The sequence below is a fragment of the Mauremys reevesii genome, linkage group 3 (genome assembly GCF_016161935.1).
Source record: "Mauremys reevesii isolate NIE-2019 linkage group 3, ASM1616193v1, whole genome shotgun sequence".
Classification (NCBI taxonomy): domain Eukaryota; kingdom Metazoa; phylum Chordata; order Testudines; family Geoemydidae; genus Mauremys; species Mauremys reevesii.
In genome coordinates this window covers 129,646,691-129,673,657 of record NC_052625.1, presented here as the reverse complement: position 1 = coordinate 129,673,657, position 26,967 = coordinate 129,646,691, and the positions used below count along the sequence as shown (strand labels likewise).

General features: G+C 39.9%; 1 protein-coding gene across 4 annotated transcripts in view; it reads left to right on the top strand.

The window, feature by feature from the left end:
- Positions 1-26,967, top strand: part of CRYBG1 (crystallin beta-gamma domain containing 1) — a 167,556-nt gene that overhangs the window by 107,178 nt on the left and 33,411 nt on the right. For all 4 annotated transcript variants that reach the window (XM_039529215.1, XM_039529216.1, XM_039529218.1 and 1 more), the window contains 9 exons: positions 5,110-6,626; positions 14,592-15,972; positions 16,071-16,247; positions 19,071-19,118; positions 19,226-19,344; positions 22,836-22,998; positions 23,982-24,121; positions 26,365-26,491; positions 26,784-26,819. In XM_039529215.1, coding sequence (XP_039385149.1) covers positions 5,110-6,626; positions 14,592-15,972; positions 16,071-16,247; positions 19,071-19,118; positions 19,226-19,344; positions 22,836-22,998; positions 23,982-24,121; positions 26,365-26,491; positions 26,784-26,819 — 3,708 coding nt within the window. The remainder of the gene's footprint in view (positions 1-5,109; positions 6,627-14,591; positions 15,973-16,070; positions 16,248-19,070; positions 19,119-19,225; positions 19,345-22,835; positions 22,999-23,981; positions 24,122-26,364; positions 26,492-26,783; positions 26,820-26,967) is intronic.

Genomic DNA, 26,967 nt, shown 5'->3' with positions numbered 1-26,967 from the left:
GGAGCATTGTGCAGCTCGCTTGGCCTTTGGGGACACGTGGGTGAGCTTCCAGCCCTGCTTCGTTCTACAGCTTTGCTGATCATCCTCCAGTTGTGTACCGCTCCCATGGCTTCAACATTATGTTGTTAGCACCAGTAATCTCTGATGCTGCTCTTTCACCTAAGGGTGGGGAGGGAGAAATAACATGAGCTGTATGCTTCAGGAGGTGTTTCCCTTAGGGTCAGTGATTCACAGTGCTTGTCACTTTGTAGAGCCACAGAGCAACCTCATTTTTCACTTAGGGCTTGGCTACACTTACAAGTTGCAGCGCTGGGAGTTACAGCGCTGCTCATGCAGCTGTGTAAGGGCCAGCGCTGGAGTGTGGCCACACTGACAGCTACCAGCGCTGCAGTGTGGCACTTTCCAGCGCTGTATTGAGAGGTGCATTGTGGGCAGCTATCCCACAGAACACCTGCGGGTCATTCCGCTTCCTGTTTGCCAGCGCCCGTGGTGCACATCCCAGCATTCATTCCGGCAGCGTTGCAGCGCTGGGAGTTACAGCGCTGCTCATGCAGCTGTGTAAGGGCCAGCGCTGGAGTGTGGCCACACTGACAGCTACCAGCGCTGCAGTGTGGCAGCGCTGTATTGAGAGGTGCATTGTGGGCAGCTATCCCACAGAACACCCCTGTTTGCCAGCGCCCGTGGTGCAACATCCCAGCATTCATTCCGGCAGCGTTTGGCGCCATTGTGAGTGTCTTTCTGTTACTCTCTGTGAATCGCGATTTCTGTGGCAAATGGAGCCCGATCTGCTGAGGACTCTGCTGATGAGTGTCACCAACACAACACGTTTGGCAGTCGAGCTATTCCTTCAGCTCCAAAGTGACAGTGAGGAGTCCGGCGATGATATCAATATGGATTTGTCTAATGCTCAGCACCGTTGAAAACAAGCACTGAGTGGTGGGATCACATCGTCATGGAAGTCTGGGATGACGAGCAGTGGCTGCAGAACTTTCGTATGAGAAAAGCCACTTTCATGGGACTGTGTGCTGAGCTAGGACACAAGATTGAGAGCTGCCCTGACGGGTGGCTATTGCAATCTGGAAGATGGCAAATCCAGACAGCTACCGGTCGGTCGGGAACCAGTTTGGTGTGGGAAAGTATCCTGCTAAGAAAGACCGTGACTCTGGGAGCGTGCAGGACATTGTGGATGGCTTTGCACAAATGGGTTTCTAACTGTGGAGGCGATAGATGGGACGCATATTCCTATTCTGGCCCCACCTGGCATCAGGTATTTCTCTATGGTTCTCCAGGCGCTTGTGGATCAATTTACACAGGCTGGCCTGGAAAGGTGCATGATGCACGCATCTTCGGAACAGTGGCCTGTTCAGGAAGATGCAGGCAGGGACTTTTTCCCAGACAGGAAGATCACAGTAGGGGATGTCGAAATGCCCACTGTGATCCTTACTGCCTTGGCTCATGAAACCCTATACAGGGAAGCTTGACAGGAGCAAGGACCGGTTCAACTACAGGCTGAGCCGGTGCAGAATGACTGTGGAGTGTGCAGGCTCGCTGGAGATGTTTGTATGGGAAGCTAGACTTGGGGAAAGCAGCATCCCCTCCATAATATTTGTGAAGGGAAGGGTGAAACATTCAGTGAGGCATGGACCACCGAGGTTCAAGTCCTGGAGGCTGAATATGCACAGCCAGAGAGCAGGGCTAATAGAGAGGCCCAGCACAGGGCTTCAAGGATTAGGGATGCCTTGAGGGAAGAATTTGAGGCTGAAAGCCAACAGTAATGTTTGCTGCCTTGCATGGGAGTGAATTGCACTGCTTACACTGTTATTCTATTATCCATAATAATAATATGATTTGCAGTGCCTCTTTCTTTACTGGGCTAAGGTGTCTTTCACTATCTGCTATAATAAAGACTGTTTTCAAAGCCAAGAATTGTTTTATTGAAAAGAAAAAAACTTCCTTGACAGACAGACAGACACACAACATTTCATTAACACAAGAGGGCAAGGGTGTGGGTTGGTGAACTGTACAGTCACAAGTTTGCATATGCCATGTCTGGATTGCTGTTTAATGAATCCTGCACTTCAGGGTGCATATACTGCATGGTGATGGGGTTGAATGCAGAGGGTAAGGGTGGTGGTAGGTATCAGGGCTGGTTCAGGTGTTGGAGGCAGCTGGTGGTGGTAAGAGCCTGGATGCTGGGGAAAGGTGGTTGGAGCTGACATTGGGGCACAAGGCACAAAGGACGGGCGGGTGGGGAGTAGTGCTCTGCTTGCATGGCAACGAGTGACTCTATAGACTCCGCTTGCTCCAGGATGCTCCTCTTGGCCACTGCATTTCTCTCCTTCAATTCTTTTCTCTCTGTAGCAGAGTGCTGAAGAACAGTTTTCAGCATGTCCTCTTTGCTCTTTCGGGATTTTTCTCAAATTTTGAAGCCTCTGTGATGTTGAACATCTGGGCAGTCCAGTCAAGGTCACTGTACACACAGAAATGACAACATTTAACACGGGCATTGTATCCACTATCTCCAGACATGAATTGTTACACTGAGGAGTTCTCACTTGCAAGTTCTCACTTGCATTCTTTATCCCAAAAGGAAAACACAACAGAAGCCACGAAATGGTGAGTGAGGAGTGGGGCTTGAGTGAGAGGAGCTGGTTGCGTAATCTGGAGTGCTAGAGGTTGAGTGAAGATGCAGATGCAGGGGTGATCTTATCTCCCTATCTCTTCACTAAAGAGTCTCCCAACATTTTCACAGGACTTAATCCTGGAAGATGTTTTCACTAGGGAACAGCGGGGGCTCTTTTAGAGCAATGTGGATTCCGCCGGGACCCTATGCGGCGTGCCTGTGTTCAGAAATGGTCCCCTGGCCGAAGAGTGGCGCGGACAAGGGACACAGTGGCTCTGCCTATAAACCTGCGCAGGCATATTGCCCACGCTCTGGATGAAGCTTTGCTGAGATAACTGAAGCAGATTACGCGACGTGATAGACCACATCAACGGGCTATTCCACATCTAGACGCTGCCATGCATGCATCCATAACCCCCTTCCTCTCCAGAAACATTTCCACCCAGAAAATAAAAGCCGCCTCCTCTGCCTGTCCTTCTGCAACTGCTGGCTGCTGCCTCCTGGCTTGAGAAGAGCTCCTGGCTGCATGCCTCCAGGAATCTGCGGTTTCTTCCCCATCCCAGGAGCTTCACTAGCCTCCTCCTCCTCCTGTCCCCAGCCTGCTCAGAAGTGTCCATCGTTACCCTGGGATTGGCAGTGGGGTCACCCCAAGTATGTTGTCCATCTCCACGCTCTTTAACTTTCACCCTGCATTGTACTATCCAGCATGTCCCTTGATATCTGCTCAAAGATATGCTGTGCCTGAACAGACGCCTCACCCCAAACACTGATGAGGTCCTGCAATTCACCTGTGCTCCATGCGCATGGTTACCTGTACCCTGTAACTGATTAACTGATTGCACTCCACACCTGGCTGCAGCAAACAGGAAGGAGATTTTTAAATTTCCCGGGGCATTTAAAGGGCGGGTCACCTGAGGCAAGAGCAGTAGAGTGCAAACTGATGTGCAGAGTGGCTGAACAGGAATTCTGGGATAGCTCCTTATTCCCTGGAGGACAGGTAAAGCGCTGGTGAGTGTCCACACCTGCTGAGCAGCGCTGGTGTCACCAGCGCTGCACTCTTATACCCCAACCCGGATGGGTTTTCAGCCAGCGCTGCAACCAGGGAGTTGCAGCGCTGGGTGTGCCCTGCAAGTGTGGACGGGGTGTTAATTGCAGCGCTGGAAAGCCTCCACCAGCGCTGCAACTTGTAAGTGTAGCCAAGCCCTTAGTGTATGTATACTTAGCTATGAATAGGCATGTCAGAATTATATTTTTTGTATAATTTTGACAGATGCTGTTGTTTGTTAAGATTTTTTTCAATTTTTATTGATTTAAATGCTCACAGTTGCACAGAATCATGTGCTAAGAATTGTTTTTATTTTAATCCATATTTTTCAGTTATGGGAAATCATGGGGGGAGGTCAGACAATTATTTACTGGCAGTAGATGCTGAGATTCAAAAAGTTAAAACTTTATAATAATTAAAACATAAATTGTAAAATATATAAGGTAAATAACCTTAAATCAAACTCTAACTTCTCAAGCAGGCAAAAATAAGAAAAACTGCTATCTGTAAACTTTGATTATTGATGGAAATATTTTCATCAGCTTGTTTGTGTATGGGGAAATAAATGTTTATCAACATTTACTGATAAAAAAATCTAATCCTTCCAATGCTAGGTATAAAGAAAATATTAGTCTGTTTAAAAATAAAATGTACACAATTTACTGTGAAAAGATTTAGACTATGTTAATATTGTGAAAGGGTCTTTGTTTGTTTTGCTCTAATTTTTCAGCAAACAAAATTGATTTGTATAGCACTAATCACTTTAGACAGGAAATATTATTTAAAATGTTTGTTATATTTTGATTGCTGAAGATTTTTCCAGTGCATTACCCTGCTTTTTAAAGTGTTTATATTCTTTGTAACTTACTGACAGATATTGTAAATATACTAGTATTCTCTAGATAACTTATTTCCTGTTTGACAGGTTAATTTGAAGTTATAGGGTAAAATTTAACTCATAGGGTTAAATTCTGCCCTCGGTCACTTATACTAATATGCATTGAACTCAATGGTCTGGCACTATTTTAATAGAGGGCAGATTTTGGTCCACAGTGTAACACAGCTGGTAATATTTTTCCTCTGTAATAACTTAAACTTCCTTTGCAAAATTGCTATGGAAATAAATCACTTCAGACATAAAAAGCTATGGACCTATCTTCATGTTGATGAACAAACTGAAAGTGCGTGCACAAGTATTTGAAGATTTGAGACTTGTATTACCAATAAAATTTAAAGCAAGATGTGTGTAATTAGAAAAGAATTGTATAACAATGTATAAAACCAAAGTAAAGCATTTCTTTTCTAAGAAGACCTACTGTTTAATAAACAGTTTAGTTCCCCTTTGCTACCTCTTGGAACATATAAATGTTTATTAATAATATGTTTGAAGAAATACCTTCACATTATCAAACTTTTTTTTTTTCTTCCTGATTTTGTTTAGTCCAAAACACAGTCTCCAGAGTCTTCCAAAGAAGAGAACAAAAAGAAACCAGTATTGGGAAAGCTTGGAAATTTGTTTAGTACAGGGCGGAGAAAAAATGCCAAAAATTCACTAGAACCCTCTACAAGTCCAAATATTAAAAGTGGGAAATCAGTTTCTCCTTATAAGGATACAGCTTCACTGAAATCAATAGATAGTGAAGACCTAAAGAAAGAAGAATGTACAATTCCCCAAGTGCAGGAGGAAAGAAGTTGCAATGATCTTGCAGAGACACAAGAATATTGTGAGAAAATAACACCTTTGCGTCACGATATTATTACAGCATGGAGTGGCAAGGAAGTCTTTTCTGATTTTGAGTGGTCACCTGATTGGAACAGTAGCACCGAAACAATAAAAAACACATTCTCTGAAAGTGACCTTACAGTGGAGACATTGGAACTAAAAGAAGAGCCTATTGTAGACATTACTAATTCCACAACACCGGATTTCATCAGAAGTTTGAATAATTTATCTAGTGAAGACTTAGAAAAGAACATATTAAATCATAAACCACTAGTGAATGTGCAAGGATCTGCACAACCTGAGTATGCAGCATCAAAGGAATTGCCACACAGTTTGAAATCCAAATCAGCTGAGCACGGACATCCTGCTAGAGTTCTAACATTAGATATCTATCTTAGTAAAACAGATGAAACACCTTTTAATGAATCTGTGACTTTTCTATCAGGAGAAATTTGGGGTGACACAGACACAATGGATAAAAAATCTGTTACTAGGAGATCTGGAAAGAGGAGAAAATCTCAGTCATCTAGTGAGACTTTAAATGGCGAGAGAAATCAGACTGAGAATACTGCAAAAGAAGATTCTGCTTTTGGTGATGTTCCTTCTGATGTGGTTTCAGAAAAGATAGCCAACTCAGAAAGAAAAATTAAATCTCCTCAACAAACTTCTGAACGGAACTCTTCTACCTTGAGTAACCAGGACTTAAAAATCGGATCTAACCACAAGGGACTGCTTAAAACCGAATCTGAGAAAAGCAAACAGCATGTCCCAACTTCATCCCCTTTCAGGAGAAGATCATTTAAAAAGAATCAGTCTGATGCAGTCCCTATTTCTCCCACTAGTTTGAAGAGTCCGGTAAAAGATTCTTTACCGAAAAAGCAGTTTATACAACCTATGTCAGCAACAGAAGGTAACCCAACAACAAAAAGTACTTCATTGGAAAAGGGAGCGGTATCTGCACCTACTAGTGAAAACAAAGCAGAGACCTCCAAAGTTTCCTCTCCCAATGACACAGAGAACACTATTTCTTTACTTTCTGAAAGTAAAACTGAACCCAAGGCAGCAAAACGTGTAAATAGCTCTGAGGGAAGAGCTCTCTTGCGTACTGAAGGGATTCAGAATGGAGAGCTAGGCAAATCCACCGAAAAACAAGCAAATTCTGATTTAGATAGCACAAAGCTGAGAAATTTATGTTTGGATGTTTCCAGATCTACAGTTACAACAAAAATTAGCCTGTAAGTAATTTTATACTTTAATTTGACTGCTCATTGTAGCTTTTACCTTGACAAAATCAATCCATTTTCATATAGCACTTATTAAATATCTATCTAAATATCTAGATTATTCTCAGTTAAAAATGACACTGAGAGTTTGAAAATCATGCATTTCTATCAAATTTTGTATGGACCATAGTAATAAGTAACACTTAAGGATTACTTAAAAAAAATTACTAAAATGGTATTTTTTCAGTTTTTCTTTGTGCTTTCGAAAACTTTGTGTGTAGTCCGTTTCACTGTGTGCTACTGTATAGTCATTTAGTTTCTCCTTTGCGTGAAAGACCTTTATAAACATCAGCTGGAGAGGTGAAAAAACAATCCTGTTTAAAAATTGTACTGTCAAAAAGTGGAATTTTTAAAAGTGTCAGTATAAAAAGTAAAAGTCAAGTTGACAGGGCCCCATATTATATTATGAAGTGACAGTCACTCTTGTATCAGAGCAATAGAAAAGCAAAATCTACGGTTAGATGGATGCTTAATTTGAATTCAAGGTGTTGAAAAATAAAATATCTCCTACAATGCTTACTGTCAGAATTTGACCCTGACATTAAAAAGCAGGGTAATGAAACACCTTGTCTTGGTTATTGTTGATTGAAACTTGGTGATGGGGATGAGTGCGCTTACTAATCGATAAATGTTCAGGTTTGCTGAATGAATAACCTGAGCTATCTGACCTAAGGCCTAATTTTTGTGATGTATGGTACACCTGCCACTCTCATTAACTTCTACTGACATCAGAGGTGCTCAGTGTCTCGTAGGACATGCTCAATAGCCTGCAAGATTGATTCTCTTGTGCTTCTTAAGCTGTGTCTACACTAGAAAGTTTACAGTGGCATGGTTGTATCGATGCAGCTGCACCACTGTAAGATCTCTCGTGTAGCTGCTCTATGCTGACAGGAGAGAGCTTTCCTATCAACATAATAAAATCACCCCCAACGAGCAACGGTAACTGTGTTGGCAGGAGAAGCTCTCCCACCAACAGCACTGTGCACACTACCACTGGCATACGTCGCGCAGGAGGGTGTTTTTTTTTTTCATACCCCCGATTGACATACGTTTTGCCGACATAAGCGATAGTATAGACATGGCCTTATAGTGAGATTGTTGACTACTGTTGTTAGTTATACACTACTGTAACAGCATCTGTCAAGTGAATGTCACACACTATATAGGCAGCTGACTTAGTTAAGATACCAGATGAGATTCATCAGGTCATAATTTGAAAATGTTCCAATCAGAACATGCAAATTGTAAAACTAGGTGTGTATCAAACTGCTGTGTAATGGAAAAAAAGATTGGCAATCTCATTACAAAGAGACTTTTTTCCCCACACACCCACTACATTAGACAGAAGAAGAAATTTACCTTGGATAGCTCAGAGGGCTGTGTTTTTAGTCTTTTAAAAGTTAATAAGACATGAAGTATTTTTTTAAATGTTTACTTTTTATCCCTTTCTATTTGACTAACCCCAGTTATTTTCACACATTCACTTTCCCCTGACCTATCAAATGAAACTAAACCTTAGCAATATAGTTGTGTTTTATAATGCCAAAACATGCTTGCTTTTACACCATTATGCACAAAGATCTGGGAATAGTTAAATGCTGCTATAGAAGTATTACAGATAGCAAAAACATTTGTGGGTTGTTTTTTTCATTTGACAGTTTCATACAAGTAGTGGTAGTATTTTTTGTCTTTTAAATTGTTTTGGCAAACAAGGGTAGCTAACCTCCCTCACCCCACCCCACCCACCTCCACACATTACAAGATATGGATATTTAAAATCTAGGATACTTTCTTTATTCTATTATTGCACCTTTTTAAAGGTGCTATAATTTGAGGCCCAAGTAACCTGAGTCTACCATTAATGAAGTTATGGCTAAATTTAGGATGATACTACATTACAGTAGCTCTGAAGGAAGCATAAGACCTGAGGCTTGCAACTATTTGATATTCTTAATGCAAGTCTTGGCCTCAGTTATCACAGGTGATGTTCAAATATTGGTTTGTAGCTGCCTGCATTTGTGTCCATTTGTTAAATTAGCCAGGTCTGTGATCACACAATTTTGTTTTGCTTGTGTCAGTCTCTGATGTTCTGGCATCAGTGTAATTTGTGAAGCTTGTCATTTTTGCCGTATGTTGCCTATTTGAGTCACCTTCCTTATATGGCTAAACTGGGGGAATTCTAACTGCTTGCTTCAGCTGACTGCTACGTTGTAGACAGTGTGTCATCTTTAAAGGGGAATCCACCAGTATTTATCTTAGGGCTTGTCTACACTTAAAACACTGTAGTGTGCTGCTGTAGCACTTCAAAGAAGACGCTGCTTATGTCGATGGGAGGGCTTCTCCTGTCAGGGTAGGTAGTCCACTTTCCCAAGAGGCGGTAGCTAGGTTGACAAGAGAATTCTCCCATCAGCCTAGTGCTGTCTACATGGGGGTTTAGGTCAGTTTAACTGCGTCACTCAGGGGTATGGATTTTTCACACCCTTGAGCAACGTAATTATACCAACTTAATTTCCTAGTGTAGACCAGGCATTATACCTGCTCACACTTGGTGAGGAGACAGTTTGCAGGTTTAGTGAATTGCATGAATTAACCAGACTTGAATGAGTGTAGGAGGCAGGTTTACATGATAGATGGATAATCTATCTTCCACTCTTCCCCACATAAGAATATATTTCAAGCACACCAACAATGAGCCAGGTGTTTTGGTTTTTTTACCTTTGCTACGTATGGCATTGTTTGTTCAATTTAATACACCTCTACCTCGATATAACGCGTTCATGGGGAGCCAAAAATCCCAACCGCGTTATAGGTGAAATGCCGTTAAATGGGGTAGCGGTGGCAGGGCTGCAGTGGTGATTTAAAGAGCCCAGGGCTCCAGCCGTGGGGAGCTCCAGGCCCTTTAAATCGACCCCAGAGCTCCGCTGCCGCAGCCCCGGGGTAGCAGCGGCAGGGCTCCGGCGGTGATTTAAAGAGCTCCGGGCTCTGGCCACATGCGAGGAGCCCAGGCCGTTTAAATCGCCGACTGAGCCCCGCTGCCGCAACCCCGGGGTAGCGGCGGCAGGGCTCCAGCGGTGATTTAAAGGGCCTGGGGCTCCCTGCAGCAGCCGGAGCCCCGGACCCTTTAAAGCGCCGCCAGAGCCCCACTGCTACTGCACTATATGCGAACCCGTGTTATATCGGGTCGCATTATAGCGGGGTAGAGGTGTACAAAGTATACCTTAACTGGTGCCTCATGTTTTAAGGCAGCATTTCCCAAAGCGTAGAACATCCCTCTTTGGAGGAATGGGTTCTCAAAAGTTCAGATGTGGGGTGCCCTGACCTCTTAATTATTTGGCAGAGTCTGTTTTCATTTTTTAAAAGAGAGGTTTCTACCTGTTGCTGTGAAGAAACACATGCTTCACATTTTGAAAGTTAACTGAGGCAGTGGTATTTGCCTGAATTGAAGTGAGCCTGCAATTATACCTGTAAGGAGTTAACTGCCTTGTTTATTTCAATGGGTGCTAACTCAGATTTGCTTAATAATACTTTAAATGTTAAAACTGAGTGCTTGTCAAAGCATGTAAGAAAGGAACAGAAGGATCATATTATGAACACTCCACCAGAAGTGCCCAAAGTGTAGGGTGGTGAGAGTGAAGGACTGTCCGGGGAGGGGGACATGAAAGATATATACATTAAAATTAGTCTTAAAACAATTGCAGGAGGTGAGGGCACAACTGGTTTCCTTTTCCTGAATGAGAACTCAGCTTTCAAAAGTTTAAGAAACACTAGCTATAGGCAAGCAAAAAACTGTGTCTAACAGTATGTCTGTATTGCAATTAGACACCCACGGCTGGCCCATGACAGCTGACTCGGGCTGTGGGGCTTTTTAATTGCAGTGTCCAAGCCCAGGCTCTAGGATCCAGCGAGATAGGCGGGTCCTAGAGCTCAAGCTGCATCCTGAGCCCAGAAGTCTACACAGCAATTAAACAGCCCCAGAGATCCAGCCAGCGGCAGGTTTTTAATTTGCAGTATAGACAAGCCCTAAATATCTGGAGAATCTTGCTTATGAAGCTGTATGAGGACTTCTGTTGACATAGCTGTCTCCTCTCGGAGGTGGACTCCCTATGCTGGTGGGAGATCCTCTCCTGTCAACGTAGGTGGCATCTTCGCTAAACGCTACAGCGGCGCCACCACTGCAATGCTGTAACCATAGACAAGCCCCATAGACATGGTTTTCATGGTTTCAGTTTGTTCTTGCTGAAATACAGTCTGCCTAGGGGGCATTTAGAATGGTCCCTAAGTTTTAACAGTTTCTTTTCTCTGCTTGCTAAATGTTCTACTAGGGCTACTAGGATTATATGAAGAATGGAAAACCTTATGAAAGGAGACTCAAAGAGCTTGGCTTGTTTAGCCTAACCAAAAGAAGGCTGAGGGGAGATATGATTGCTCTCTATAAATACATCAAAGGGATAAATAGCAGCGAGGGAGCGGAGTTATTTAAGTTAAGTGCCAGAATAAATAGATATAAACTGGCCATCAACAAGTTTAGGCTTGAACTTCTGGAACAGCCTTCCAAGGGGAGCAGTGGGGGCAAAACACCTAATTGGCTTCAAGACTGAGCTTGATAAGTTTATGGAGAGGTTCATAGATTATTAGAAGGGACCTCAGGAGGTCATCTAGTCCAACCCCCTGCTCAAAGCAGGATCAGTCCCCAACTAACTTCCCAAATTGCCCCCTCAAAGACTGAACTCACAACCGTGAGTTTAGCAGGCCCATGCTCAAACCACTGAACTATCCCTTCCTCTCATCATCCCTATGATGAGGCTGCCTACAATGGCATGTAGGCAACCTTCAACTGCTAGTAGCAAATATTTCCACCAGCCAGTGATGGGACACTAGATGGGGAGGGCTCTGAGTTACTACAGAGAATTCTAACCCAGGTATCTTTCTGGTGGGTCTTGCCCACGTGCTCAGGCTCTGACTGATTGCCGTATTTCGGGTCAGGAAGGAATTTTCCCCTGGGTCAGATTGGCAGGGACCCTGTGGGGTTTTTACCTTCCTGTACAGCACGGGGCATTGGTGACTTGCAGGTTTAAAACAAGTGTAAATGGCAGATTCTCTGTAATTTTACATTTTTAAATCATGATTTGAGGACTCAGTAACTCAGCCAGAGATTAGGGGTCTATTACAGGAGTGGGTGGGTGAGGTTCTGTGGCCTGCATTGATCAGGAGGTCAGACTAGATGATCACGATGGTCCCTTCTGGCCTTAGAGTCTGAGTCTACAGTGATGAAACTTACGTACCTTCTAGTTGTGATCATATTTGAACAAGTTTCTGTCATCAGTATGCCTGTGTTGGTAGAGGGACGTCTTACAAAAGAGATGACATTTGCTGTGCTATATAGGCTGTCCACATAAACTCATTTGTACTCCCACCTATGTCAATATCTATTCAATTTAGTGAATAGTATTCTATCCAAACAGATAAGCATGAGTGTATGCCAGCCGATCATGTACCGTAACTCCTCACTTAAAGTCGTTTCATTGTTACGTTGCTGATCAATTAGGGAACATACTCATTTAAAGTTGTGCAATCCTCCACTCTTACCTTGTTTAGCTGCCTGCTTTCTCCACAGCTGGCAGCCTCCCTATGCCCCCCCGTGCCTCCCACCCGCTGGCAGACCCCACAGATCAGCGCCTTCCCCGTCCTCTCCCCACCTCCTGCCTGCGGCAGTCAGCTGGCTTGCAGCATTTTGGAGGCAGGAGAGAGGAGCAAGGACTCGGTGCGCAGGCTCCCCCTGCCTCCCAAACGCGGCAAGCCATCTGATTGCCCCAGGGAGGGGGGAGGAGCGAGGACTCGGCACGCCTCCTCCCTCCCCTGCCTCCTGAATGTGGCAATCAGCTGGTTTGTGGCATTTATAAGGGAGGGGGGAGGAGCCAGGATGTAGCATGCGAAGTAAAAGGGGGAGGAGGTGGGTTAAGGGTGAAGGCTTGGGGGAAGGGGTGGAGTGGGCAGGCTGAGGGTTGAGCCTCCCGCCCCTGGTGTTTGCAGAGTAGGGGAAATTGCCCTGGAACCTAACCCCCCCCACACACACTTACATTAATTCTTAAGGGGAAATTGGATTTGCTTAACATCATTTCACTTAAAGTCGCATTTTTCAGGAATATAACTACAACGTTAAGTGAGGAGTTACTGTATAGACTTCACCTGTCTTTTTTTTTTTTTTAAAGCCTGCTGGGAGCTGATCGGTGATCTCCCACAATCGCCAGACTTCATGTAGTGCATTTACACACACTATGTGTTCTCTCATCAGTGCATGTGTGTAACTCCCTGTAATGTTTAGGGAACAGATCACAATCATTGAGGGGAGAATGGGTCAGTTAACACTTTTAATATACCACTCTGACAAGTTTTGAAGATTTATGCCCTAATTCTTTACTGTGTTCTGTCCTGTTTACATTGTTCCTGCAGCATAAAAGGGTCTGAAAACAGACATTTCCCCCTGCCCTGCCAGGAATTCCTTCTCTCCCCACCCTCCTCTATTTTGCGAAGAGGTTCCTTGCCAGCATAACAGCCCTATCCCATCTCCTTTGGAGTCCCTTATGTAGAGTGCATTGGATGGAGTGTGACCAGAGCACTCTGCTCTGGCTGTTCTGGGCTGCAGGATGGCCCATAGACAGCTGAGTGAAGCTTCCATCAATTAGACCAGCCCCAGAGAAAGTTCAACATAATCAAGGGGCCTTGGAACAACCAAGAATTTGGGAGTCAGAAAGGTGATATAAAGCCATTGCTCCTGACTGCCCAGGCTGCACCTCCTAAGAAGCACAGCTCAGAATCTGGCCTTGCAAATTTGTCATCTTGCGTTTAGAAACAGAAGTTAACAAAACTTTTCAGACTTCACTGTAAATTATCAAACAAAATTCATAATTGGGAGAAAATGTTTCTTACTACCCAATTTAACAGGTATATTTACAGGAGAAATAAATCAGAAAATATGATGTTGGATATCAAGTAATAATTTTGGTTGATTTCAAATTTTAAAAAAGGTTGGGTGAAAATGGAACTCTTTCAATGTATTCCAAGTTTAAAAAGGGAAAATAGTGAAATAAATTAATTCTTCAAAAGCCCACCTCGGTTTACACTAAAAATGTATCTGACATAAAAAAGAATTCAATAAATTGTCTCCACAGTTAAACTTTGACTTTTGAGATATGTAAATAGTTGAAATCCTCTGCAGTGTTTGGCTATCTGATACACTGTGTTTATCTACGAAATATTGTTAGGAACTTTGTGTGTGAGTGTGTGTGGGTGTGTTTCTAAGTTTGGTAAGCTAGTCAAATAATATCAGTTGACTGTATTAGTTGACCATGGTCAAATATCGTCCAATATTCCAGCAAGAATGCCCTGATGTAGATGTCTGCCTATCTTTTTCATTGCATCATAATGCCATTCTTGCCTTTTTCAGAACTTCATTTCGTTGTGTTTCTCATTTTTTTCCCGAATTAAATTAACTCTGTTAAATAACTTGTTTTTTGTAATTAAGCATAAGTACCTGTCTAAGGCTAAGCCTATTAAAGATCATAAAGTCTTACTCTTTTTGGTTAATATTATAATAAATCAGTGCTTTCAAATATGTGACCATATCTGATGTTGTTTGAATAATATTTGACTAGTTAGCTAGTTTGGGACCAGCCAAATGGCCAACCCTATGTTTGACATTGTGAAATACATTGTTCCTGACTTTGGGTTACTGTTGGTAGCACACTTATTATTCCTTTCTTTTTATGAAATCCTTTTGGAATATTGTAACTTAAACTGAATATTGATACTGGAAAAATATATTGTTATGAAACTGTGTTTTATTTCTTATTTTTAAATTAGTACAATGATTCAACTTAAGAATACATTGCAAAATAACTTTCACTGTGCTTCTTGCAGTCCTGCCAAACCCAAGAATGTAGAACTGAATTTTAAAGCTCCTAAAAGTCTTGAAGACCTAGAAAATGAACACGATTCTCTTGAAAAGCCAGTTAATAAAATTAACAGCAGCATTGCCAACAAAATTTCCTTGTTTGAAAATAAACGTGCTAATCAGCGCCAGCGACCCTCTGATGTCCCTGCTTTGAAAAATAACACTGTATCAAATACATTTGTTGGTAGAGCAAAGCTGAAATTTGGAAAACAACCCCAGGAATATGAACAAACTGATAAAATAATTAATAAGCAAAACAATCACCAGAAGTTACCTGAAAATGTATCATGGGTGAAAGAAGGCTCAGCAGAAATAAAGGCCAAACCTGAAGAAGGTTCTCAAGTAGGAACGTTAGGTAATGAGGAAGTTGAAAAGGCAGCAGAACTTAAGAAAGGAAAAGTTGCAGGATCGCTGTTTAACCAAACAAGCAAAGCAGATGCTAATGGTTGCTCTTTAAGACAAGCAGATGTAGAACCTACCACTATTAATAAAGACAGTTTGTTACCTATAATTTCTGTACAAGACTCCAACAAAAATGAAATCTTAAAAGATAATGCTAATAGAGCAATTAATGCAAGCTCAAAATCCCACCAAAGTGATGAAAAAATACTGTTATCAAACATAGAAATCTCATCTCCTTGTAAAGATGATAAATGTCCCCTAAAATCTGATGTAGTTTCCAAAGAATCAGAACTGGGGCAGAATGTGCTTTTTCAGATACAAAATGAAGGCAAAAAGACAGAAACAGGAGAACCAATCTCTACAAACATGCAGTCTAACAAAGGCAATTTAGAAAACATAAAGACATTGGAGCAAAATATTACCAATACTCAGCAAAGCCCAAGTAACACTGGTAATATTTCTCCTTGTAAAGATGAGAGTATTTCTGATTCCCCTTCTGACATGAAAAAGTTTACTGAAACTATCAAAAATCTAGACAGCTCAGTTTGCATACCCCAGAAGAAGAAAAGGCCAAAGCTTCCAAATTCCCCTGCACCCCATTTTGCAATGCCTCCAATTCATGAAGACAACTTAGAGAAAGTATTTGATCCCAATATATTTATATTGGGTTTGGGAATAAAGAGAGGAAAAACACAAGATCTAGCACCAGCCCTACAACTTAAAATGCAGAACAGGGATAGTACGGATGGTGAAATTAAGAGGTCCCGTCTGGAAAAAAGCGCTGTCTTCTCAAGCTTGCTGTCATCTACAGTTAAAGGAAAGGTGTTTACTCCCTCTGTAACCTCAGTAAATACTATCACAACAACTTTCGCAACTGACTCCTCAGGGATGCCTTCTTCACAACTTGATGCAGGCAGACCATTTGACATGCCTCAAAAATCTGAGGTAATAAAACTAAATAATTCAGAAAATTAAACCTTATGAAACCCTGCTTGGCTGCTAAAACACAAAACAAACTCTTTCATTTTGATTTTGCAATTCAGTCTCTTTCAGGTTTAAAAGTTCCAAATTACATGGAAAAATATTTGCAAACAGGAGATGCAAAAGAAGAACTAAATTCACAAATGCCAAACTATGGAAGCACTGACAAAAATTTCTCAAGCTTGTTAAAGTCTAGCTCATATGAACCAAATATCCCTTCTGGCTTTCTAGACGGAGAGGTGAGTACGTTGCAGTTCTTCTAACTGGTTGGAAAAGTTCTTCAGCTTTCATGTTATCTTCAGTACACACAATTTGACTTGTTTTTCCTTCCAAGTAGTGAAGTACATAAATTGTGAGTTTAAAAGAGTGGGTAAATATGGAAATTATATTGTGTGTGTAGCCCTTATTGATGATTCTACAATGTGTCCTTATCCTAGGAATCTTAATAAATAATAATCAAACACTAGACATTCTGTTCTGAATCCTCAGTTTCCCTTTTTTAAAATAAAGCTTGTTCTGATTTACTTCTGTAGATCAGTAGAACACTTTCTGTTTTCTTGCCCAATTCTGTAGACTTTTGAAGACATACACTTCCTATTGATATTCACTGCTTCTCTCCCCAACAAGACACAGGGCCATTTCACTGCTGCAGAGATAATGGGTCAGGCTTCCTTAACTTTTCCTCTGTACTCCTTGTATTTAGGGCAGTAGTCATAATTTTTAAGGAGACTTTAAAAATGGCCTGGTGAAAGATGCTTGATTAATAACCCTGGATATTGAAGTCCTTTTGTCTGTTCACAGAATGGGTGTTCATGGGAAGTATTCACACAGAATATTAACTTGATTTTTAAAGTTAATTTAAGGGCAGACCTGCTTTTTCCCTCAGTAATGTTCTGTTGCACTACATGTTAGGATCAACTCACATTACTGCTGTCTGAACTATGAATAAATGTACAGCTATTTCTATAGAATCATAGAATGTTAGGGTTGGAAGGGACCTCAGGAGGTCATCTAGTCCAACCTGCTGCTCAGAGCAGGACCAATCCCCAGATTTTTACCCCAGTTCTCCCAAATGGCCCCCTCAAGGATTGAACTCACAAGCCTGGGTTTAGCAGGCCAATGCTCAAACCACTGAGCTATCCCCCACCATCTACAGACTTCTAACGTTCAAAAATATTCCCCACCAATATCAAAAAGGTAAAGTACATTCAGTAGGTGGTAGGAAAAAAGGAGAGTAGCAGAGCTGTGAGCTCCCAAATTTAATAATCCCCTCAAAATGGTGTATAGAATTGAGGGAGAATTGAGAAGTACTTCTTGGTTTTCTGTAAACTGAATAATTTTTCTGCTCTCTTTGGTGTATCCACCACAGTGCTTAATCTTTTTTTAAAAAAATAGTAGGTTGGGACATTTGGAAGGCTGTTGTTTTTTTTTTCCTCCTCAAGGAAACAGAAAGCCCTGTCCTGCACTATTAAGGTTGCATGTTCTTTCCATCAGAGTTGAGACTTTTGTCAAATGTTTCAAGACTGCAGATTAGTTTGGGTGTAGCAGTAGTTTGGATTTACACTGTGACGAAGTGGGTATTCACCCACGAAAGCTCATGCTCCAAAACGTCTGTTAGTCTATAAGGTGCCACAGGACTCTTTGCTGCTTTTACTGTGAAGAGAAGGGGCTCTTGCTCTGATCTTTTCTAATGGCATGATTTCAAAAATAAATTGTGAAGCTCAATGACTAAAGATAGTTCAATGGTTACTTACCCATCCATGTTTATTCTGTTGCCCTTGGGTTAAATGGAATGTTTTTGACAAGCATAGGGTCCTGATCCTGCAAAAAGATGAAACTGACTCCTATGGATTTCATAGGACTCCATACATCTCCCTTTGCAAGATTGGGGCCTTTTTTACTTTATCTTCCTTAGGAGAGGAAGAAACAATTGTTTTATTTGTATGAAGTGGACCTATTGTGTATGTTCTCTTGACTAAGCTTGATAGTAAAGTTAATAAGCAGCATAAAGGAAAGGAATATAAGGACAGCAACAAACAGTTACCTTAAAAAACTGGGCAAGTGCTGACTGGAATTTAATCAGAAGCTAGAAAACCAGTCCTGCAGTACTAGTCTCAACTCATTACGATGATGCCTATAAAAAATGAGCCATCATTAGGCAGCTGGTGTTTTGAGACCAATGCCTGTCATGCTCACCAGCATTGTCCCATTGTTTCCTTGCACTTGCAGTCTGTTGGTATCCATCTGTGGTGTGTTGTCTCTTACTTAGATTGTAAACTCCTTGGGGCAGGGAATGTCTTTTTGTTCTTTATCCACTGCTGAAGATGATGGGGTCTTGGTCCATAGGTACTAGTGCAATATAAATAAATAAAAATGTTAACGTTTTCTTCTATTTTTTAGAAACACAATATATAATCACAGCTTTATTGCATATTCTCTATTACTTAGTTCAACATTGGTTTAAAATGTTTGCTTTTAAAATTGTATGTTTTCTAACTCAGTGTACTTTGACTGTTTTGTCTGGCATATTTTTGTTTAGTCTACTCATGTTGTCACATTCTTGTAATTTTATAAATCCACATTTATAACTAAAAGATGTCCATAAGAAAATTGATTGTGCTGATTATTTTAAATGTATATTTTTATATGCCAGCATATCTAATCTTTCCAATATTTGTATATGCTTTTTAAAAAATAGTTTTTGTTGCATTTTTTCCATGGTATCTCTATACAAAAAACATTTTACACTTTATTGAATTCACATACTTCTGTAATTCCAGTACAACCCCAATTTTCTAAGTGGTCTGTGAGAACACCTTTGGAAAATCTGGAAAGCTGGGCAGCAGGATTTTCAAGGGTACCTGGTCCACAGGCAACACTTTAACTAGTATAACATTTGTGTACATGTGACAGAGTGGTCTACAGTAGGAGAAATTTGAAATAAAATTAAAATCAATTTAAATAATACCAAATGAGAACACAATTATTTTACTGTTTTATAATGGAAAAATGACACACTCTTGTAAATATCTATTCATATTTTTTTCTCCCCTCTCCATCAGGCATTTTCAGGAAACAGCCAAAATAAAATCAATCCCAGACCTGGCAAGGTAAAGTTTATATTTTCTGGTTTTTGTTACAGACTACTATTTCCTGTTAGATTACAAATGGTGATATATAATTCTCCTGTGGTGGTTTTTTGTTTGTTTTAATACAGATGGTGATATATACTGAATCAAACTCTCACAAGAATGGTATAGAAGTTTTTAATGATGTTTTGGATTGCAGCTCTTGGGTGCTGTCATCAGTGATTTTAGTTAAAGTCATCCGAGGATGGTAAGATGGGAATTTTTCTCCATGTGATTTTGCCCCATATCCATGAGGCTAGGAACAAAGGGAGCAGAACCACTTTGTAACTCCATTGCGGTACTATTTCAACTCTGTCAATTTAACCATATTTTGATTGTTCATTATATTTTGGCCAAACCAAATCAAGAAACAGTGTTCTAATGTTAGACCCTTCCTAAGCTAGTACATGGCTTCTAAACTCTAAACTGTGGCCATTGTCCAGCCAACTGGGTTAGCCTGAGCTGCTTTTATACCATATATGCAACTGTTTTAGCAAACGTGATTGCTGATCCAGAATAGACAGGGTCTTTACATGTCCCTTAAGGCAGACCTCTGCACCCACCAGAGCCCTGTTGAGGCCAATGATATGTAGCATGGAATTAACTGTAGGCAGCTGGGGTTCCAAGAGCGTGCAAGAGTCTGCCTGGCTGGAGTGAATTGCAGTATTCGGGGACGGCGGGGGGGCACGTTATCATAGTAAAGCATGATCATGGTGACATCATTTCAGTTAAAAATCTGTGTGCATTTCTCTTAAATCTTTGTTTCCTCAAGGGGGCATACTGTAGGTGAGAGGTTAAAACTCAGTCTGCTTAAAGTTTCCCAGATGGATACTTGGCACACTAACAGCCAAGATGCAATATTTTTTCATTAACAAATTCTTCTTTAATAGATGTAGCTGTTTTTGATGTCACATACGTGGAATTCACAAGTTACAGATTTTTTTTTTGTCAACTTCTACACCACTAATCCGTGTTGAAAAGCAATCTAATTTGCATACTTTAGTTTACACATTGGACTAATTACCAAATAAACTGCCCAAAGGCTTTTATAACGCTGCTATAAAATTCATGCAGTCCTCCTTTTTTCATTTTAATATCCCTTTCTACATAACTACTTTTGCATATGCTATCTCATTGTTCATAAAAAAAACCGCCACCACAGTGATATAGTGTAGCCATGATGTGGAGTCCTGGAAACCAACAGAAAGCACTTTGAATTTCCTCTACAAAAATTTTTTCTCTTAACCAAATCCTTTTGCAATAACTTCAGTAAATGATCACTCTGTCTATATCATCACACACTATGATAGAAGACACTCAGCCTTTGTCCTCATGCCTCACAACACGCCTTATGGTAAGTGTGGCTTTATTAGACAGAAGCTTCATATCCCATCAGATCCTATTGCTTCATTATATTTTATTACCAAATTGATGATGTGAGGAGTTTGACAATAAAATGCATCTTTTCACATAGTTAGAGGTTCAGACAAGTTCTGGGATTAGGTGTGAGCCTAGAAAGTGTTGTGTTAAAGCAAGTATTCTTACCATTCCAGATTGCACCAATATAAAAGTGTCAAGCACTTTCTAATGAAATTGCAATGCCACCAGTAGGTATTTGTATTTTTAAAAGAACATTAAACACGAACACTGGACAGTAACTTGCATGTCAGCAACTTTTGGTGTATTTACTATCTCCAGTTGATCAGTTGTTTTGGGAAAGAATTTCAGAGTTAATGCTTCTGTCCTTTCTTAACTATTACTCCTGTTGTGTCTTGATATTTAGTATATTTATTTAAGATCACATTGTTTTCGTGCCTCAGCTTTGCCTAGGCATAATAGTATGATGTGCATTTCTTTGCATTTGATTATTTAAGACAGACTGAAGATTGCATTAACATTTTATTAAACAGTTAATTATAGAAAGCATCATGGTTTTTAACTGTAAATGTTAGGATAGCACATATCATAGCTTAGTTAAGCAAGACTGCAATAGGAAGTTGATGCTTAAGGGTATGGGATTGTAGAGGTAGGGAAGTATAAACAGTTTCTACTCCAGATTTCTGTCTCTTAGATAAGATGCTTTATTAGAAGCTTTTATTAAGTGGAGAATTGGTAAATGCAGCCCAGCATGATAGAAAACTCGTGTTTCATGCAGGGTGGATTTGATTTAAATCAAATTGATTTAAATCACTAATCAGGAAGACTCGATTTAATCATGGATTTCTACATAAAAGTGCATTCTTGTTGGTTGTTATAACCTTAATACATATTCTTCACAACTCAGAGACAGATGAGATGCAAACTGGGTCTCTTTTATGGCCTGCTGCCATTATAGGTTTTCCCTTCTAGTGAGAGAATGGTATGATAGATCTCAAATCAATGAAGGCTACACTCAAAGACCTCAAGACTTCTGGAATATGCTGCTCAAACAGTTACTTGTGTTTCTACTGCCTGTCCCTCCCTTCTCACATTTATCTCCAGACTTCTTCTCCTTCTCCAGATCTATTCCGCCCCCAACAATCTTCTGTTCATTGAACTTTTTGAAACTTTGTACTTTTAGAGAGAGGTAAGGGATTGACTCTGTGTACACAAATTTGCAGAGGGACAATATGGTTGAGGTCTGTTCTTTCTCACCTCTATATATTATATTGTTTATTTAAAAACATTTTTACATGTTATCTCTGGAGACACAAATCCACAGTTTGAGAACTGCAAAACTAAGCATTTCTGATGGTATCTTCTAGATCAGGGATAGGCAACCTATGGCACGTGTGCCGAAGGCGGCACGCGATCTGATTTTCAGTGGCACTCACACTGCCTGGGTCCTGGCCACCAGTCCGGGGGGCTCTGCATTTTAATTTAATTTTAAATGAAGCTTCTTAAACATTTTAAAAACCTTATTTACTTTACATACAACAATAGTTTAGTTATATATTATAGACTTATAGAAAGAGACCTTCTAAAAATGTTAAAATGTATTACTGGCACGTGAAACCTTAAATTAGAGTGAATAAATGAAGACTCGGCACACCACTTCTGAAAGGTTGCCGACCCCTGTTCTAGATTTAGCACTGAGTCCCATTGGGTAGATAGAAAGACTAATCTAAATAATCTATACAGAAGCCCCTGGAACCCCATAAAATTGGGTCCCTAATCCATGAACTATTGGAACTCATTTACAAAACTTTTCTTAAACATTACATGAATATATTGTCTCATACTATAGAATTAGAATTTATAATCCCTATTCCATGATGAGTTATCTGTGAGCTATAATGCATCTTAATTAAAATTATCTTTAGATAGGTTTTTCCTTAAAAAGCTGACTTAAATAAAAAAAAATCATTGATTTTTATCCACCCTAGTTTCTTGGCTGCTTTACATTTACTAAATGATTTTTTCATGGGCAATGTTTTATATTTTGGGGAAAAGGTTTTTGTACATAACCCATTTGGACTTAAAAAGTGTGGGCAGCATTATGTATAAATCTCTATACTAATGAGAATATATCATAGTTATCAGGCCAGAAGGAATAATCTAGTCTGATCTCCTGCATAACCCAGGACATATGACTTCTCTGAATTAATTCTTGCTTCAAGTCCAATAGCTGTTGTTGAACTAGAGCATATCTTTTAGAAAATCATGATTAGTTAAAATGTCATCATGAAAGTATGAAGGGGAAACTTTTCTGTTCTTTAGCTGGATTCTATATGAGAAACCAAATTTTGAAGGACCCTCTATTCCTCTGGAGGAAGGAGAACTGGAATTCACTAATATTTGGGGTGAAAATACTTCTGAAGAGAAAGATGAATATAACTCAGCTAAGCCCGCAGTGATTGGTTCAATTAAACACGTAGTAAAGGCAAGTAATATCATCTATTTTTGTTCAATTCTTAAATATTTTTCAGAGTTTGTTTTCTCTATTGGCATAAATAATTCTGATGTCAAGAAACTGATTTATTAACACACCAAACATATCATTACTTAAAGTATGGGTATTTGAGACACATTTGAGTTTATGCAATGATTCTGTGGGTTGTTAATAAAATAATTGGTGGTGTATTGCAGTAGCAACTCTGATAGTACTAGTATGATGGGGGAGAAAGGAAACCCTATTCCTTGATATTTATCATTATTTAATCCCTCAAAACATAGTAGAAATTTAAAATGCAGTGTAAGCCTTTCAAATTGATTAAAAATAAAATCTCCAAAGTTCAGTAAGTACATGGGATCTAACATACATTTTTTTGTGTGCACCCAATTTACACACATTCTAGTGCACACCCACAAACCCAGATTTGAATTAACAAATATCTATAGCCACACAAATTGTGGGTTTTCATGTACACGGTATGAGCATACACAACTTATTGTGTGTGTGTGTTAACGTATCATTCAGAAGTCTTGCCATTTGAAGGTTGCCAAAATAGGCTATAAGCTGTAACAATATTTGAAAGGGAAAAGGAGGCATGCCTGATTTGTAAATAGGCTTTTAAAAAAATTAGGGTTCTATTAAAGAACTTTCTCTGTAGTGTTATCCTCATATTTAATTAGACAAAATATAGAAGAGACCAAGGGAGATGCATGCCTGCACAGGTGTCAGAAAAGTCAGGAATGAAAAGTTAGATTTGAGAATAATTGAGAGAGATTTCAACACACAGAGAGTGGAAAAACCACCAACCACACCACATTTCACTTACAGGCTTCCATATAGCTGTAACTGAGATAGAATAGGCTAAATGGCTTATGAACAGCAGAAGTGTTTTAAAAACTGATTTAGTTACAATAAATTATATAAGAACAATAAAAAATGATGCTACAATTTCAGAATTACCATTTTTCCAGGATTACAGGGTTTGCCAAATTGACCTGTATACAGGACCAGAAGGACTGGGAATTGTAACTTCATTTTTTGATGACACTGAGGAAACTGGTATATTTGGCACAACACAGAAGACTTGTTCTATAAAAGTACATTGGGGCATGTAAGTATATAGTTTTATGTGTGTATATGTACTGATGTAAAAGGAATTTATTTTAAAATTGTTGGTTATAGCTGTCAGACATGCAAACATACAATTTTACTTCTGGTCACTTAGTGTGAGGTGGTCACTCACTAAAACAGTTGTTTTCAACCTGTGGTCTGTGAACCCCTGTGGATCTGCAGATTATGCCGAAGATTTCCAAAAGGGTCCGTACCTCCATTTGACATTTTCTTAGGAGTCCACAAATGAAAAAGTGTTGAAAACCACTGCACTAAAAGAATATCTGTTTGAAAGGCTATCCTACGTATAAATACTAAGCCAGCTGTTCTCAAACTGTTGGTCAGGACCCAAAAGTGGGTCGCAACCCCATTTTAATAGGGTCACCTGCTGTGGTCCCCATGTTAATTAGTATCAATTTCACATAAGAAAGACAGCCCTATATGGAGAGATTTCTGCCAATAAGTTCAGTTTCTTCAGTAAACCCAGTGAGAAGGCAAGGACTGAGTTTCTGAACTCTGACTTTAGGACTGAAACACATTGGTAGGGAAGTGTGGTCACACATTTATAATACTGCTGCCCATGTTGTACCTTTTGTGGACAAATGAAGTACTGGAATCTAAAACAAAGTTGACGCTAACTAAAGAGATTTATTCATTATCTTTAACACTTATGGGTCATGACTTTACGGGTTAAACTATGATAAAAAATTTCCCCTCAAAACTGCTTTGGGTGGAAAATCTGGCTTTCAACTAAATGAGCATTTTCTCAAAAACAATTTAATTTTCTGTGCAAAATTTTGACTTTTCATAAAAAAAAAAACAAAGTTTTTATTTGGAAATGCCATTGTTGTGCCTCATGCCAGAATTCTGCTGTAAAGGCTGGCTTCACCAACTGGACTACAGTTCCCATAATGGTTTTTAGCCAAAAGTTATTGGTGTTCACAAAAATAAAACCCTGTAAACCTTGAACAGTTGAAATTTTCCTTGGGGGAGGGACCATTTTCGAACCAGCTGTGCCCTAAACATGCCACTAAATAATGGCATGTAATGGTTTTGATCTTTCAGCAGCATAGCAAGACCAGAGTTTTAGTCATATTTCAGCAACTGTATTAAAATATCAAAGTTAGTATGTGCCACCTAATTTGGGGAAGCATCCTTGTAAGCCTTGCATTTAGACTATCTGAGAGTGATTAATGGTTTTATAAAAATGCAAATAATGGACAACAAGAAGGTCAATCTGTGCTGTATTCTTTCTATGCCAGGTGTTAAAGAGGATGCAATAAAGCAGAGACAAATCTAACAGTGTAGAGACTCTACTTTGGGAAAGATATAAAGACCCAAATAGCCAAATTTTCTCAGTTATCGGCAGTTTGCATTTACTGGGAAAGAACTCCTCTGTGCCACAAAACATTCACTAATCAGTGCACTTGTCCTGTGTGGCAAAATTCTGGAAGGCTACTTTGTGCCTGGAACCAAGAAACTGCTGATTGTGAAAATACTCGGGTCTCAATTCTGAGCTATTTGAACTTTTTAATTAATAGTGAGGAAAATAAAACCAACCAAACCAAAAAACAAACAAAAAATCTGCAGTTGTCTGATATGTCATGAAAGCTGGATAGCGTTTGCATTGAATCTGGCTCTAGGTTGGTGAGGATCTTCTTTAACTCACTTAAAAAAAATCAATTCTGTACCCATGAAATCTATTTTTAAATACAAAAATATGTCTCCAATAAATAGACAATAATACAGGCTTCAGTCGTTGTCTGAAACTCCTGTTACCCAACACAGGGTCAAATCCCCAAACATGTGTTAACTATTGTGAAAATTCCTTAGGCCCTAATCCTGCAAACAAGCATAGAACCATTGGGAGGGCAGGTCTACACTTAAAACGCTGCATCAGTACAGTTGCACTGGTACAGCTACACCCCTGTAGCATTTACATGAAGACACTTCTACACTGGTGGGAGAGAGCTCTCCTGTTAGCATAGTTAATCCACCTCCCCGAGAGGTGGTAGCTATGTCTACAGGAGAAGACCAGAGCAGACCAGACTGGACTGCACAGTCATAGAAGTGTGTGCTAACATATCTGTTCTCGGGCTGGTGGCATATGATAAATGTGGTCCTATATTTACTTTCTTTTAATGGGTAATGGCCTCTGTTGTAAGATACTGTATGAGCATGACATTGATGTTTGTTGTAATTCAGAAACACTGAACTATTTAAGTTTTTTTCATCTTAATCTAGATGGCTAATTTTTGAAGAACCTGGTTTCCAGGGAATCCCTTTAATGTTGGAGCCTGGTGAATATGCTAACTTATCATTTTGGGAGAAGAAGGAAGCATACATTAGGTCCTTGAGACCTTTGAAAATGGTAAAATGATTAGAGCTTATGTTAACAATAACAGTGTCACAAGACTCTGCAAGATTCACAAAAATAAACTATAAAACATCGTATTTAATGACGTTCAAAGTAGTATACAGTGCTGTTTAAAGGTCTTTGGACTCTTATTCTTAACTGCACCCATCAGTGTTTAATCTTCTTGACTTTGATATTGTGGACTTTGAAAAAAGTCATCTTAAAGAAGACTGGTTTTTTGTAAAATAGTTTTGCTTGTAATAAATTTACATATGTATGTTGTTTTTATTTTTGTAATTTTTTTTAGGGTGGCCGCAAAGTTGAATCCATTGAAGAACCAAAGGTAAAAACCAATTGATATATTACATTTAATTTAATCACTATGAGACCAGCTCTTTTAAATGTGGCAACCAAACACCCACACACTCATTTACCGTGGTGATGTCATGAGTACTGGTATGGTGGCTGGGCTGTGTATGCATGGTGCTGAA